The sequence below is a fragment of the Brachycentrus maculatus genome, unplaced genomic scaffold (genome assembly GCF_059751285.1).
Source record: "Brachycentrus maculatus isolate JH-2025_06_01 unplaced genomic scaffold, ASM5975128v1 h1tg000104l, whole genome shotgun sequence".
NCBI classification, from domain to species: domain Eukaryota; kingdom Metazoa; phylum Arthropoda; class Insecta; order Trichoptera; family Brachycentridae; genus Brachycentrus; species Brachycentrus maculatus.
In genome coordinates, this window is record NW_028280858.1 from 298,287 (window position 1) to 315,691 (window position 17,405).

The window sequence follows — 17,405 nt, forward strand, 5'->3', positions numbered from 1 at the left end:
CCTCATTGGGATTTTGACATTAACTCTTAGGTTACCAAAATCCGGTATATCGACTTTCGGTACTCTAGCGAGAAATACCGGACCCGTTGGATCTGACGTTACGATTTACAAAAGTAACAGATACATTTTGGACACTATGTTAGGGATTCCTTTAGAGTTTTGCAAAAAATTTCAATTAATATCATGTTTTTTGTTGCTATCAGTTATACATCGAAATTTAGAATAAAATGATCATTTATATCTTACAATTAATTGTAATATTGCAAAAATTTAAGTTACAAAAATACTTAATAAGAGAAACAAAGTACAATAAACCAATTTTGTTTCTGCGAAAAGTAAGTTGTGTAAAGTTGTAATAATCTTCAAATCTATACATTTTTACATGTCAGTGTTAATCAACAATATGCAGTTAATTGATACAAATGTAATACATATAAAAAAATTAAATTATTTGTCAATTACACGTACCCCTACACTATTTCTTTCAACACCAGATGTCAGCAATTATGTTGGCGAGTCATTTGATCTCCAGTGTTATGCGTACGGTGTAAAAAAGCGGTGGACATTAAGCGAGCTGCATTTGCTTTTTAGTCATTTAGTAAGTAATTTTTTATATCGTTGCATACATTTAGTTAGCTAAAATCCTAGAGATGTGTTCGTTGCGTCGATGATAAAACAATGGCACAGAGTGTTTATAAATTATCAAACACATTTTACTTTTGAATTATTTATGTTTAAATCATAGTTTTTCCGGCATAGTAACCCCAAAAGTCCTGGTAGCCAAAGGGTTAAAATCCTCGCAAAACAAATAACATCTGTCATTGCTGTTTGTAGGTGGCAGAAGTTCACGGAAGGAGAAGCTCCCGAAAAAGACAAGTTTCCTGGAGAATGGAAGAATAAAACTCCGCTGCAGAGACTCTGCATCATGAGGGCGCTCCGGCCTGATCGGATGACCTACGCAACCAGGTACATTAATTTTACAATAATTTCAGTATGCCCAAATCTTCATACACAGATACTGGATTCAACCCTGTGTGGGATTATTATCAAGATATAATAGATAATAATAATAATGGTGTTTTTATTTTGCAGATGTTATATAAGAGAGCAACTTGGCGCTAAGTTTGTAGAAGCTCAGACGATAACCTTTGCTAAGTCTTATGAAGAGACAAGTCCGTCTACCCCTGTATTCTTCATTTTGTCACCTGGAGTTGATCCTTTAAAGGCATGTCATCTTTTTTCTTTTTGTCTCTCATCATTTTGAGAGAATCCATTTTATCTAAAGGCTGATCTTCCTATAATTTAGGATAAAGATAATGCTGCAATATCTGATCTGGTGAGTACAGATAAGGCACAAATTAGTGAAGAAGAATTAAAGTGGATCAAAGCTGATTCCTGTCAATATAGTTGTAACAGACCAGCTGAGCACACAGCCCTAAAATGGACCATATTTATGGATGAAATAAAATATATGTATTAAATCAAATATATGTAAACATGTCATAGGGAAATCGACCGAGCGCACCGACATCCTCTCGCAACGGCAATCAAATATAGAATGCGCTAGGCGCGGCGCGCGCGGCGTCTTATACGTGGTGCGGAAGACGTTATTTACGTTGTGAGCGGGGAAATCGGGAGAGAGTAACGACAACCTCTCGCCATGACAACCGATTCCCGAATGCGCTAGGCGCAGCGCGCGCGGCGTTTTTTATGACCGTATTTACGTTATCACGTGTTATTTACGTTGCGAGCGGCCGGCCTGGCGCAGGTTAGGGTAAGGGGAGAAGATTTCTGTCGCTCGGTCGATTTCGACGGACCGCGCTGGTTATGAATACATAAATATCTGTGCCATTTTATGAATAAATCATTCCACTCACACCGAGTTCTTCGTTTCACTTTGATCCTCACCGACCCTTCGCCACTACCTCGACATCGGAATCTTATGGGACTTGACCATCGCTACACCCACTGGACTACGAATCGACTACACGGATCTACACCTCATAACTTTCGGGATTTACGACCCCGAGAGCGACGGAGCGGAGAAGTCACTGCCACACCTATACACAGTCTAGCGGTGTGTTGGACAGACGCTGTTTGTGCGACACAATAGTGTTTGAACGTATCAACTGATTCAATCATATAGCTCTACTTGTTAGATCATAATTGGTATGTGGCTTTAGATTTTTGTTGTTGAAGAATGGGAACAGCAGTTGAAACTACTACTAAAACAAGCGGAAATCTGCCAATTGGAAACTATCCGCATTGAAGTTTTCGCAACTCTTGGTTCATCCCAAATATAGCATTCACCAATATAGTCTGCCCGTCCACAGAGTGTGAGAATGTAAATTTTCAGGATGTGGAGAAGTTGGGGGCCTCGATGGGGTTCACGGCGGAGCGGCGCAACTTCCAGATGGTGTCCCTGGGGCAGGGGCAGGAGCAGGTGGCGGAGGAGGCCATGAGGCGGGGGGCGCAGCTCGGGCACTGGGTGCTGCTGCAGAACATCCACTTGGTGGCGCGCTGGCTGCCCACCCTGGAGAAGAAGATCCAGCAGTACGGGGAGGGGAGCCATCGCGACTATCGGTGGGATTCCAATACTTTATTACCTTGTACAAGTGCGAGTATGCAGACTGGGTATGCGGATATGCTGACTGCCCTATTCTTCTTTAGGAATTTCCTTTTCCATATTTCAGTAATTTCCTTCACCCTGAACTCCACTTAATATGTATTTCCCTCCTATTTCTAAGGAACCGAAATTAGTGACCAAGTTACAACTGCGTTCGTTCAATGTGATTATTCATCATGTTTTTTTTTGTTTTGCATATTTTTAGATGATACTAGTATATATCTTTTTATTTCAATTGAAATTCAAAATAAGAAATGCTATTTTCTGTATAAATATTTTTAAAATCTATGCAAGTTTTTGAAGGATGACTTATTGCCGGGGTTCCCAAAGTGTGCGCCGTAGCGCCCTGGTGCACCGTAAAAAGTAAAGAGAGGCGCCGTGAGACAATATACTAAACTTGTAAGTGAGCCGCGGGCTAAAAAAGATTGGTAACCTGACTTATTGGCAATGTTACATATGTATTGATTTCTCTCATAATACTACGACTTTGTATGAAGTAGGAATACATATATGGATTGATTGCAGATTGTTCTTAAGTGCTGAACCCGCCGCTGCCGTAGAATACCACATTATCCCTCAGGGGATCTTAGAGTCGGCCATCAAGATCACCAATGAACCACCTACCGGGATGCAATCCAATCTACACAAGGTAAGTAATTTCAGTTTAAACTATGATGTTACTTTTCCTTTTTTGTTACTTTTTCTCTCCAAGGTGCTGGCTAATATTTCATAAAAACAAACAGACAAATATGTGACACTGTATCATTTTTTTTTATTTCTACTCTTTAAATTTGTTATAAATATGTGATTTTAGGATTATCAAGTATATTTTTTCATTGTAAGTCTTTACTTTGACTTAGTTTTGACACATTGTTTGTTGGAAACGCTTAAAAGCATATTTTATATACTGTTGGTAGAGAGCGGGAGACACTCATAAGGTTATTTTCTTACTTTTGGTAGAGCGCGAGAGACGCCAAAAAATATTGTACATATTGGAGTTGGGTTTGCGGTTACTTTTGATTGAGTGTACGACCCTATTAAGTTTATAATTAAGAGCGAGGTTGATGAAAAAACCGCCAACAACAATGTATGAAGAACCCAATGACACACTGTTTAAATTGGGAATTATTTGTTTGCGATTTTATTTTATGTAAGAATAAAGAAAAGTTTTTTTTTAATGTATCCCTCCATATAGTGTCACCTCTATTTCTCAATATGTCCAAAGATGTTTTTTGTTTGCTTTATGTTTATCTAACTTCAGTTTTAATTTTTACCAGAAAATGAAAACATCTAAGTTTTCGAAACTAGTCATATATATAATAAAACTCATTAAGTGGTATATTCAAGTGGTTTTTTTTTTTTAATATCTAACTTTGTTTGTATTCTTGTCAGGCTTTAGACAATTTTTCCCAAGACACCCTAGAAATGTGCTCTAAGGAAGCCGAATTTAAAGGAATCCTATTTGCACTCTGCTATTTTCATGCTGTTGTAGCTGAACGAAGGAAGTTTGGCCCACAAGGATGGAATAGGTAACAAATACACTGTAATACATTGATATTTTTAACATAATCCTCAATTATAAGCATGAAAGAATGTTTCATCAACTCATGTTTCACTATAGATGTTTGAATGGTGATATAAGAAAAGAATGCAAGGCTGAGATAAGATTATCGATAAAATCAAGACAGATGTGTCAAAATGGCTTGGACATGTGAAGAACGAATGAATAAACATAACAGTAAAGGTGGGGACTGACTTCTGCATTTCGTCGTAAGGTAACATTTGCAGTGAGCATCTGACTTCGGATGGAGCACTCGGAACAAGTGGGGAGCAGCTCAGCTCTCTGTACTGACTCGGATCGTAATGTTTTACGTTACGACAAAACGACTCCTTAAAACAAATTTATGAGGCAAATGTAGTTGGAAATAGGAGCAGAGGAGGACCGATGAAAACTTGGCATCATCAAGTATTTCAAACACCTGAGAATGGTCAAGTCAAGAGTCAGAATAATCGGCAGTATGAGGATATACATGAATGTGGAAGAGTCGTGGTAGAGAGTGGGGTGGCATACTATTATCTCTGCCTACCCTAGCATTATGGTTATTTTTTTTTGTTTTTATTTATATTTATTACGTATATATAAATATTGAATCATATTCTGCGCACTTAAAATTTTTCTTGAAATTCACGTTAATTGTAGATAATACTTAGATAATTTAAATGTTCAAATTTAATGAGTCCGGAATTTAATGTTTAGAATTTATTACAATCCTCAAACAAAATGTGCTATGGTTATTGTTTTAGAAATTACCCTTTTAATGTTGGTGACCTGATGATCAGTGTGTACGTATTGTACAACTACTTGGAGAACAACTCCAGAGTTCCGTGGGAAGATCTGCGCTACTTGTTTGGGGAGATTATGTACGGTGGCCATATCACTGACGATTGGGACCGACGCCTGTGCAGGACCTACCTTACTGAATACATGCAGCCAGAACTGGTAATTTACCTATTTCAATATTGACAAGCAACCCTTATAGATTTTTTTACCAGTTATCTCCCGGTTTTATTTTATAGCTAAGCCCACACTCATTGTCAGCACATAGAGAAATAATTTTTATTCATTCTTAAAGAATAAAAACTCAATGCAGATTAATGAGGAGGATGTATGGACAAAGGCCGACACTTCGTCCCCACCCCTCATTATTATTATTATTTATTATATCACCCCTTATTTCCCAGTCTATCAACCTTCTACCTCTTCGATATGTTGTTACATTTTATTGAAATGTGTTATTTTCATTTAGATTGATGGTGAATTATTCTTGGCGCCGAATTTTCTCGCACCTCCAAACTCAGACTACAGCAACTATCATACCTATATTGACGAGGCCCTTCCCGGAGAGACGCCGTATCTATACGGACTTCATCCCAATGCCGAGATTGGGGTGCTGACCACACTCTCGGAACAACTATTCAGGACTGTATTTGAGATGCAGCCACGAGACTCGGGATCACAAAGTGGAAGTGGCATGACCAATGAAGAAAAGGTATATTGTAGCCAATACTAAAAATATTGCAATGGTTTTATTTTCTTCTTCTCCGTCTTACTCATTATTACTGAGGGTTGTGACTCTTGTTGAAGCAATGACTCATCTTTAGTTATCCTTTGACTGCGCTGCATGTAGCGCTCCAACCATAGAGGCGTCTGCTGCTGCCTTGAATTGATTGGTCCATCTTGTGGGGATCTTCCTCTCCCTCTCTTCTCCTCCAGGCCACCAATCACAACTAGTTATTCCAGGCAATTCTTATTACCGCGCGTAACAATTCGAAGAACTAAAGAATCGGTCGTGTACAAACACTGGTCAGAGTCAAGCCATCCGAGTGTAACTCCTGACGAATGGAATTGTTTTATTTTAGTGAAACTATTAATTTTCCTAATCCTGTAGATCAAAGCTGTCCTTGAAGACATACTGGACAAGGTGCCGGAGCTGTTTAATGTTCCCGAGCTGATGTCCAAGGTGGAGGAACGCACTCCCTTTATCATCGTGGTATTCCAGGAGTGTGAGAGGATGAACATTCTCATGGGGGAGATCAAACGCTCTTTGAAAGAATTGGAACTCGGCTTAAAGGTACTGTTTTCTCTCTTCTCATTAACTTTAAATCAATATCTCCTGCCACAAGAAGAGTTTTTTATGTGTTTTTTTTTTCATACATATATTTACAGTTCAAATTTACAATATTATGTCCTCATTGGAATTTTCCATGGCGAAGACTTCTAAAATGGTTATATAATAGTTAAATTTATTCTTTAGTTTCTTGTTTGTTAAACATGTAACAATTCTCATTTATTTACTTATTTATTTTATTTATTCATTTATTATATTTATACTATAATATTGTCACCCGAATGTTTTATCAAAAATCCATTTCCAACCCCATCATGCTGGAAACCTTATTATGGTATCTCAGTGATGTATCTTGAGTTATAAAAAATATTAATTCATTTGAAGATTGGGAATGAGAGACATTTATATTAACTGTTGGGTAATATATCCAAAATAAAACAAGCTTTCGTCTTCTTAGGACATTATCAAACACTCCGAGTGTTTGATAATGTCCTAAGAAGACGAAACGTCAGTATTAAGATATACATAAATAAATGTAGTATTCAATCCAACAAAAACCTTGGTTTATTTTGGATATATTACCCAACAATTCAATATGGAATTCCACCAACTGTCTGGAGTTACAATAAATAAGTTTTGTTAACGTTCATCCAAGTTCTGATGTTATATTCAATAATCGTAATTAAAAAATACCATGTCAGGGTGAGCTGACTATCACGAGAGAGATGGAGGAGCTGCAGGGGTGCCTGCTGCTGGGGCAGGTGCCCCCCAACTGGGACCAGCTGGCCTACCCCTCCCTGCTCCCCCTCGCCGCCTGGTTTGTGGACCTGTGCAGCCGCCTCGCAGAGCTCGAGTCTTGGGCTGCGGACTTTACCGTGAGTGGCTATTGGGAATCGAGTGGCCTCTTGCTGAAATTACTCTCATGCTTGCATATAATGGGGAAATGGGCCAGGACTAAGGAATGTGGCAGGTTGCATGGTGTTCAGACTGCTGAAATGTATGTTTTTTTTTATATTATTTATTATTTACCTTGCTTATTATGTACAAGGTTTATAGATCATTGAGTGAATTTTGGTTTCTTCTATTTTATATTTCTATTTTAAACCTTTACCCTTGATCATTCGACTAATGCATTATTCATTGAATATATGTACATGTTCAGTTTTTTTCAAGCTCTGCCTCTCTTTATCATACTTAGCTTCCATGTGTCGTGTGGCTTGGAGGATTCTTCAATCCCCAGTCCTTCTTGACAGCCATCATGCAACAAACAGCTCGCAGGAACGAGTGGCCGCTAGACAAGATGTGCCTCAACTGTGAGGTCACCAAGAAGCAGAAGGATGAAGTAGCGTATGTTTTTTTTAAATTCCGTTAAATTTTTTTTCGAAAAATCAGAATTATAGCAAAAATTGTGATTTATGTATTGCCCGCTACTAATCCCACAATAGTAAATTCCATCTGGACTTTGCAGGCAAAAGTAAAACATGATAATTTAAACATCAAGTGACATTTTCCAATTCCAAAATTACGATTTGTCGTGGCTTCATATTTATATTATTATTCTTCTTACCCTTATCTGCACCCAATGGTATATAGGGCACTGCATCATATCGATGCAGTGTTATCTTGATCATTAATTGCACAAAGCAAGGTGATTAGCCCTGCGCTTCAGGTACCAGTCCAGGGTACCACTAAATAAATATGAATGTGAATACCACCCATATTTATTTTGACCCCCCATACATAAGTTCTATTACTTAACCCTTAAAGCGCGAACCGTCGATAGATCGATTCTCTATTAATGCGTATAAAGTGCGGAGCGTCAGAATAACAACTATTGCGCAATTCGATTTAGGTATAGACCTATACGGATGTGTCTTAGCGCGCGCATGTATAACGTTTTTAATAAGTTAATAAGATTTATAAATAACCATTAAAATTATTTTGCTTTGAATTTAACATTGATTTTTGTATTTTTTTTAAGTAAAAGTTTTTATTTCTACCTACAAATTGTCAAATTCGTCAAGTAGTGATGATGAAAAGCAATTTGTGCAAAATATGTGAAAATAAGCTCAGCACTATAAGGGTTAAATGTGAAAATTATTATGGACGGGTTTGACAGATATGAAAAAAATTATGCATTTTAATGTTAAAATGCATAATTATACTTGTAATTGACCATTTAACGAGTTTCAGTTCAAAATAATATAACTTCAAAGTTATTGTTCTGCATAGGGCCCCTCCGCGCGAGGGTGCTTTTGTCCACGGACTGTACATGGAAGGGGCCCGCTGGGACCCAGAGATGGGCAGCATCGTGGAGTCTCGCCTCAAGGAGCTGTTCCCGCAGATGCCGGTCGTCTACATCAAGGCCGTCACTCAGGACAAGCAGGATGTCAGGAATGTGTATGACTGTCCTGTTTACAAGACGCGGTATGGGTCCAATCACGTCTGATATTTTCTTATTATTTTTTGTTCCAAATCAAATTTGAAATGAAACATGATATGTAATTCAATTTTTATATTATTTTTTGACATCTCAACATAGGTGAAGAACAATATGGAAATCTGGGCATATTACGGGGCATACGACTGTCATATGCTGGTTTAAGCGATCACTTTTACACACATGTAACATTCACCAATTCTACCCATGATTGACAACCACACTACTCAAATTCTTGAGATATATTGATCAAACTCATAACACAGTATGCGCGAGTTCACAAGAGTCATCTATGGTGGGATGAGGAAAGCTTTTATTAAGCAGAGAAGCTTTCCATTTGTATGTGGGGTCCGAATCCTGGATTATATTGACATACTTGTGAAACGCTTGAAAACGTGATTTATATTTTAGCTTATAATTTGACCAGTTAATTTATTTATGACATTTTGAGTGTGTCCAATACTTGTTCACAAATCTGGATTATCTCGTATTACGAGTTATTTTTTACATAATTTAAAAAATAACTTCTATTTGGAGATAATTCAGATTTGTAAACAAGTATTTAGACACTCAAAATATTATAAATAAATTAACTGGTCAAATTACAAAAAAATATTTTTTTGTTCCAAAGAAAATTTGAAAGGAAAACGTGATATGTAATTCAATTTTCATGTTTGGTTAACTAGAGTAGTTTTGTATTTCTGCTAAAATTTATAGGTTTTTTTTTAGATTGAGGGGCCCAACTTATATATGGACATTCAATCTGAGGACAAGAGAAAAACCGGCGCGGTGGACTTTAGCCGGAGTCTGTTTATTATTAGGAATTTAATACAAACTCTTTACTCTTAATTAATTATATTATTGTTGTTCATGTTTCAATATTTTATCAACCCGTTTAGAAGGGAAAATTATTTTTTGACATCTCATCAAATATGGAGAAGAATATGGAAGTCTGGGCATTTACGGGGCTGACGACCATCATAGGCTGGTGTAAGTGATGACTTTACACACGTGTAACATTCACCAATTCTATCCATTATTGACGACCACACTACTCAAATTCTTGGAAGTTTTATATATATATATATATATATATATATATATATATATATATATATATATATATATATATATATATATATATATATATATATATATATATATATATATATATATATATATATATATATATATATATATATATATATATATATATATATATATATATATATACAGTATCTACTCAATGAATTAGGGCCACGCAGAATTTCGCGCAATTTCTCAATTCAAACAGGAATAACTCAGAGAAAACCTTGAATAAAACAACAATGAATTTTATTTACACAAGAACACTTTATTACGCTTAAATTATGCATATATTTTCATATAAATATAGTTAGTATTTATTATTTCCACCTTTGGCAGAAATAACTGCCTCAATTCTTTTTGGCATACTTAAAATGCACTGTTTTATCGTGTTTTTTATTTCTTCGTCTTCTGACCTAATTTTTTGAATTTTTTTTTTAGACAGTCTACTGTCGGATTTGGGAATGAGTATACCTTATTTTTTAACATGCTCCATACGTTTTCTATAGGATTAAGGTCCGGAGAATTTCCAGGCCAGGGGAGCAAAGGCAGATTTTTGTTAGACAAAATTTTTATTATTGATTTAGCCCGGTGGCAAGGTGCCCCATCCTGCATGAAGGTGTATGGACCTTCTGTTGGGTCGAGTGTATGGTAGAAGGGCAATAAAATTCGTTCGAGGACCTGCTTATAGGAATTTTGGTTCATTGTTCCTTCCACGAAAAACAACGGCCCAGGTAAATTGTTAATAATACATGACCATATCATTGTTGCAGGGGGGTGTTTGATAACTTTAACCACACAGGCCTCATTGTAACGTTCCATTGGTGTTCTCCTGACGAATCGACGGCTCTCTGTCACGGCTTCTAACCGGCACTCATCACTAAAGATGACCTGAAAAATAATGAAAATTTAAGTTTAATTCAAATATATAAGTTTATTGACTAAAATGATATGTTGAAAATTCAATTTAAATAAATACCTTTTTCCAATCATCTACCGAGTAATTTCGATGTAGCCTGGCCCATTTTAATCGATCCGCTTTCATTCGTGGTGTCAATTTTGGTACTTTTACAGGGCGCCTGCATTTCAGATTTACTTCGTAAAGACGTCGCCTCAGTGTTGATACCGATATATTTATACCCTCTTCTTCCAATTTTATTTTTAATGTTTTTGCTGATGCACTTCGGTTTTCTAAGGCACTTTGAACGATTTTTTGATCAGTCCTCGGTGTTGTTTTTCTAATCTTACGACAGTTCTTTCGCTGATTGCTGGTGGCGGGTGACTGATTTTTTATTGATTTTGAAATTTTGTCCACTGTTTGACGAGAAACGTTTTCTTTTTTTGAAATTTCTCTATTAGATAGTATTCCTAATTTCAGTAGCACTATAACACTAGACTTTTTTTCCTCAGAAATGTCTTTACTTTTTCCCATTTTGTCCTTTTCAAAAAAAACACTTGTGTTTACAAAAAAAAAATATACTTTATGAACTAAAATTAAAAATTAAGTTTTTTTCACAAGACACGATAACTATATAACCTCTCTGAACAAAACAACAATCAGAACTCAAGAAACTTCACTAATAAATGAGATAGGGCTTTTTTTTGAACTTTCAACTATCTGTCTACCTGTGCTAATTAGGGACCTTTCTCAGAAAAAGGGTTTAAAATTTTGTAAACGCTTAAATAATCCAGGTATATTTTACATATTATTGAAGGTAATATACATGATATTAGATGTCAATAAAAAACTTAAAGTATTTATGTAAAATAAATGTAATAATCCAAAAGATTTCAGAGTATTCAAAAAAATAATGGGTGGCCCTAATTCATTGAGTAGATACTGTATATATATATATATATATATATATATATATATATATATATATATATATATATATATATATATATATATATATATATATATATATATATATATATATATATATATATATATATATATATATATATATATATATATATATATATATATATATATATATATATATATATATATATATATATATATATATATATATATATATATATATATATATATATATATATATATATATATATATATATATATATATATATATGAACCAATTTTGAAATATTGTTTTTGAATCACTAGAATTTCACTAGAGACATCTATTGGTGAGATGAAAATATTTGTGAACAAGTATTTGGACACACTCAAAACGTTGTAGAAGGGAATACATTAGAGATGCACATTGATGTTTTGGTGTTGTGAGATTTAATTAAATGTTGAATTTTAAATAAGATTATAAATTGTTAGGATTTTTATTAGTCTAATTTGTTGTGCTGCAATCTATAAATTTTGCACAATATTAAACTATGAATGCTTGTTACTTACCTGTGTTTTATTTATTCTTCCTTTTTAAGGTAAATAAGTTTAGCTATTTGTATTGCCTTTTGGAAAGGGACAAATTTAACCTTTTTTTCAGCAGTCATTCATTAAACATTGTTTTAAAAATACAGATCAATATAACAAACAAAACTTATCATTACATATTTCACTAAAAAACAGATTAATGATAAACATAAAAATAGGTTAAGATACTTATTTAACAAAACCGTGATTGGTTGGTGGCTATAAAAATAAAAATAATAAACTCTCCTCATTACTGGCTTGCCCATTGCTCTTTAAAGTCGACAGTATTTCAGCGGATAACTAACTAACTAACCATCACGCCGCTTCCCCGCAGGAAGAAGTTTTGCAAACATTCTTCGCCTCTTCTACATTTATGCATTATCCTCATACATACCCGACAATTATTACGACTCCTGACCCGGCCGCTTTCAAGTATTTGACACACTTGATTGTGCCAGGTTTTCCTCGGTCTTCCTCTGCTTCTTTTTCCAACTACATTCGCCTCATAAATTTGTTTAACCGTTCTTTCCTCACTCATACGTTCCACATGTCCAAACCATCTCAACACACCTTTCTTAATTTTATCGATAATGCTTATCTCAGCCTTGCATTCTTTCCTTATTTCATCATTCAAACATTGTATTTTAGCGGCACTATATTATAATCAAATAAAACTTCTCATCATTATATTGATCCACTGGTATATGGCTGTCCAAACTTAAAACACAGTAAGGGACATTTTTTTTGTAGTACGTTTTTTTTGCGTTTTTGGACTAAGTAGAATCTACTCAGTCCAAAAATGCACAAAAAACCTACTACATAAAAAATATCTCTTACTGTGTTTTGAGTTTGGACAGCCGTATAGTCTCAAACGTTTTACTTCTTATTTCATAGGTTAAAAAAATTATATGTGTTCAACATGCAACATTATTTTTTTATTTTATAAAAATTGCATTCACAGTTTTTAACATTTTGTTACTATTCTAAGATCATTTGTGATTGTGTAAATTAACATCACTTATATTTATGTACAATACAGAAATGACACTTCATAAAAGTGGTTCTACTGAAAATCTATATTTTTTAAATATTCTTTATACATATCGCTCACTCCTTTCAACAACATCATATATAAAAAATTTACTAATTTTCAGTTTTGCATGTTTTCGGAATGCCCTGAAAATGTACTATAGCAAAAGCAGCATATTTTTAACTTAATATTTACCCGCTACGAACAGAAAGTGTTGTTTTTGCATTTTGAAAAAAAGGTATTGTTGAATTGTTTTTTTTAAATATACTAAATATTTTTCAAATGCAGAAAAAACATTTAGGTTTTACCTCAAAAGTTCAATAAGTGGCTTGATATTAGTTTTTAATACATTTCATTCTATTTTTAAACTCTAAAAACGATCTCCTGAAAAATCAAGGTTTTTGATAAGTGTTGTTTTTGCATTTTGAAAAAAAGGTATTGTTTAATTGTTTTTTTTTTAAATATACTAAATATTTTTCAAATGGAGAAAAAACATTTAGGTTTTACCTCAAAAGTTCAATAAGTGGCTTGATATTAGTTTTTAATACATTTCACTATATTTTTAAACTTTAAAAACGATCTCCTGATAAATCAAGTTTTTTGATAAATGACGTTGAAAGGAGTGAGCGATATAGCATTTTTACACGCATCTTTTTTCAATGATTTGCTACAAATATAACTTTCCATATTAATAATTAAACAAATGTCAAAGGTCCAAGTGATAGATAAATGATTGCATATAACTAATAATATATCACATCTTGTAATTACGTAGGAAAATAATTTATAACTTAATAACAATAATAATAATTGAGTCATATATCGCTCACTCCTTTCAAGAACGTCATAAATCAAAAATCGTCAATTTTAAGTTTTGCATGTTTTCGGAATGCCCAAAAAATGTACTATATCCCAGCAAAAGAGGCATATTTTTAACTCAATATTTATCCACTACAGGGCAGAAAGTGTTATTTTTGCATTTTGAAGAAAATGTGTTGTTTAATTATTTTTTGAAGTATACTAAATATTTTTCAAATGGAGAAAAAACCTTCAGGTTTTACCTAAAAAGTTCTGTTCCGCACTAAAAAGTTCGATAAGTAGCATGATATTTATTTAATACATTGTATTCTATTTTTAAACCTTAAAAAAGTTCTCCTGAAAAATCAAGTTTTTTGATTTATGACGTTCTTGAAAGGAGTGAGCGATATGCTATTAGAAAAAAGTTATATATTTTAGACGGTATTAAAAATATAAACATGTAGTTGAATTTGAAAGTGTGATGCATATGGGTGGATTCTCAGGTTTTTTTGCATTACATTCATAATAAAGTTGTTAAAATAAAATAATAATTTGATGTTTCATTTATATAGGAAAAACAGAATCAACTAATTTACGTAGTTTTTATGTGAGCATTTTGCTCACGCCTTTTTTATATTAGGCTACTTTTACGAATGTAAGACTGAATTAATGCATAACAACACGTTTAATTAACAAAAAATCTTAAGATAATACAATTTCCATAAGAACAATTATATTTTTTACTTAATTATACTTATTAATATCCTTGTGTCCAAAAGAAAAACCAAACAAATTTGAAAAACCAACCAAAAAAGTTTGAATACACAAATGTAAAAATAAAATTTTATTGTGTAAAGATGCTACTTCTTTACTATATTTTTCTTTCAGAGTAGCGTGGAATAATTTATTCTTGAATTCACAATTTTTAAGGACCTAATTGGTTTACCGTATAGCCACATCTTTATACAACTATAATATCAAAATATTTTAGTTTAATGATGATTTTATTATACACTAATGTTATCAATATAATCACAAATAATTTCAGTATTGGAATGATGCTGTTACTTGGTTCAATGCTTACAATAAATATAATTTAAATTATGCCATAAATGAAAATATGAATGTTGTTTACAAAAAATAATGCTGATTCTGAAATTATTTTTCTGTTAAAGTTATTTAACCTCGCAACAGTCACATATCAAAATGTCACACAGATTAAAAATATAATTCAATTTGATTTTCAAATAACACAATTTAAGTATTTACTTTGAGAGACCATCCTGACATGTCTGCAAGTAGTCAACATACGAAATGTAATAATGTAGTTTAAGTACTAAAAAAATATTTATCTTTTGGAGGACAGATGACGTACAAAATTATATTGCATATCAGACAAAACAGTTCTGTCTTTTGTGTTGTCTTTACATAATGTAGTGTGTACAAACAAAAAAATCTATTTTTTTCTAAAAGGAGGATCATTTATAAATTGTACTTATGCTAGTATGTTTTTCATTTCATTAATAATAATTGAATAATATACCATTTGGTGATATTTGTATTATTAAAATGTTACATTTTTAATATCATACTTCGTTTAATATGAATTAATAAAATATATTTATCTTAGAAAAAAGGTGAAGTTTATAGTTTCACATCTTCAGAAGTCAAGAGATGCTAGACAATATAGACTTCATACAGTTTTATTTAGTTTATAAAAAAACGATATAACTTATGTAAATCCATTTTTTTAAATAATACTAAGAGTATTTCTGTTAACGTGTATCACAACAAGCTTTAAAATATTTAATTTATCATAAATAATATTAAGTTGATTAATAAAATATTGCTCCTTGTGTTTTATTTGTAAATCTAATTAAAATATCATACACTTTTCACATTTCGTTGAGCATTTTCCTGTTCTTGCTTGTTTTTAGGGTTTTCATTGTCAGAATTTGGATTGGATCCTTTGACTGTGAATGTGACGTAATACCTCTTATTCTTGTCCAGTTTCTCTGCTGGGAGGGCGATCATTTGTTTCTCATTACCGTGACAGAGTTCCAGAGTCACTTGACTGTTTGGTTTCCCCCTGTTGTTTATTTGGGGAAGGAAACCGGATCCTCTTTTACCTCCCGGAGTTGTGGGTTTGGGCATAGTGTGGTGGTTCAATTTCACAGGAACTGAAATTATATAAATTATTGTAAGTACATTTAAAAGTTTACTGAGAAAGTAATCATAGAATGCATGTCGCTGCATTTAGAATAGTTAAAAGTGAAAAATTTATAAATAGAATAGTCAAAATTAATTATGAATTTAGTTGTCAGCTGGTTTGGTATCTGTATGCTTATATTGTGGATCTGCGATGCGAAGTGATGGGGCAAGTGAACAAAGCTGCAGCCATCTCAGGATGCCTGAAAAATGCTATATGGAAAAACCATGAGATGAAGATCGGCAGCAAAATCAAGATCTACAAAACTTGTGTCCGACCCATCATGACGTATGGAATCGAAAGTAGAGCAGACACCGTTGCCATAAAAAACGCGCTTAGAGTGTCAGAAATGAAGACTTTTAAGAAGCATATTAGGCAATAGTCTTCAAGATAGAATAAGAAATGCCAGGATCAGGGAAATATGCGAGATCGAAGATGTCGTTAGGTGGGGAAGGCAACGAAAGAGACAACGGTATGCGCATGTGAAGAGAATGGAACCATCCAGACTCCCCCACATCGCACTGTACGGCCAACCCCATGGTAGACGACTCCCGGGCAGACCACCAAAGAGATAGGTCGATAGCTGGGAATCGACATCGCAGGAGGCTAATCCCTCTTAAAAACAGGCCGCAAGGCCTACAATAAGAAGAAGAAGAAGATGCTTGTATTCAATTTTCTTAAATAGAAAAAAACTTACTGTAGGCAGAACATGGTATTCCTGTATACGCATGCACCGCATGATAACATCTGTGCGTTTTGCTAGTACACAATATGGGATTGTCAGGCAATCCATCCAGTTTATATATATTTTCATGATCTTTTCCAACGAAATCGGGAAATGCTCTCTCTGGTAAATTGGCCAAATGTTTTGTCCCGCTTTTTTGTAGTTTCCTCAAAGACTCGTACAGAAATTTTTCAAACTTCTTGAAACTGTAGTCCGTGCTCGTGTACCTACCCGCTCCGACAAAAGCTAGACTAGAGCGATGGTACTCATCCACAGCTCTCTTCACGAGCATGGCTTCGTTTGCTTTTCCTGCTCTGATCTGAATGTGCTTTAAATCCATGAGATGTTGAAATATTTTTCTTTCCAAAAAATATCTGCAATAAATTAACTAGCATTTATTTTAACACTCTTGAAGATTTTTTTTTACAACAATAATGATTTAGGTACGTCCAAATGCTTGTGAACAAATAC

At 33.8% G+C, this 17,405-nt stretch overlaps 2 protein-coding genes across 3 annotated transcripts in view; one reads left to right on the plus strand and one right to left on the minus strand.

The window, feature by feature from the left end:
• LOC148310183 (dynein beta chain, ciliary-like) overlaps positions 1–9,755 on the plus strand; it is a 73,843-nt gene extending 64,088 nt beyond the window's left edge. The window contains exons 70-81 of the mRNA XM_088258888.1: positions 835–966; positions 1,093–1,225; positions 2,357–2,583; positions 3,152–3,275; positions 4,019–4,155; positions 4,931–5,126; positions 5,434–5,676; positions 6,076–6,258; positions 6,957–7,130; positions 7,454–7,602; positions 8,488–8,682; positions 9,425–9,755. Of these exons, the coding sequence (XP_088115014.1) occupies positions 835–966; positions 1,093–1,225; positions 2,357–2,583; positions 3,152–3,275; positions 4,019–4,155; positions 4,931–5,126; positions 5,434–5,676; positions 6,076–6,258; positions 6,957–7,130; positions 7,454–7,602; positions 8,488–8,682; positions 9,425–9,524 (1,993 nt within the window). The 3' untranslated portion in view covers positions 9,525–9,755. The remainder of the gene's footprint in view (positions 1–834; positions 967–1,092; positions 1,226–2,356; positions 2,584–3,151; positions 3,276–4,018; positions 4,156–4,930; positions 5,127–5,433; positions 5,677–6,075; positions 6,259–6,956; positions 7,131–7,453; positions 7,603–8,487; positions 8,683–9,424) is intronic.
• Positions 9,756–12,973: 3,218 nt separating this feature from the next.
• LOC148310184 (uncharacterized) overlaps positions 12,974–17,405 on the minus strand; it is a 47,422-nt gene continuing 42,990 nt past the window's right edge. For both annotated transcript variants that reach the window (XM_088258870.1, XM_088258869.1), the window contains exons 6-7: positions 16,908–17,308; positions 12,974–16,181 (exon numbers count right to left, since the gene is read on the minus strand). In XM_088258870.1, coding sequence (XP_088114996.1) covers positions 15,886–16,181; positions 16,908–17,308 — 697 coding nt within the window. In that variant the 3' untranslated portion in view covers positions 12,974–15,885. The remainder of the gene's footprint in view (positions 16,182–16,907; positions 17,309–17,405) is intronic.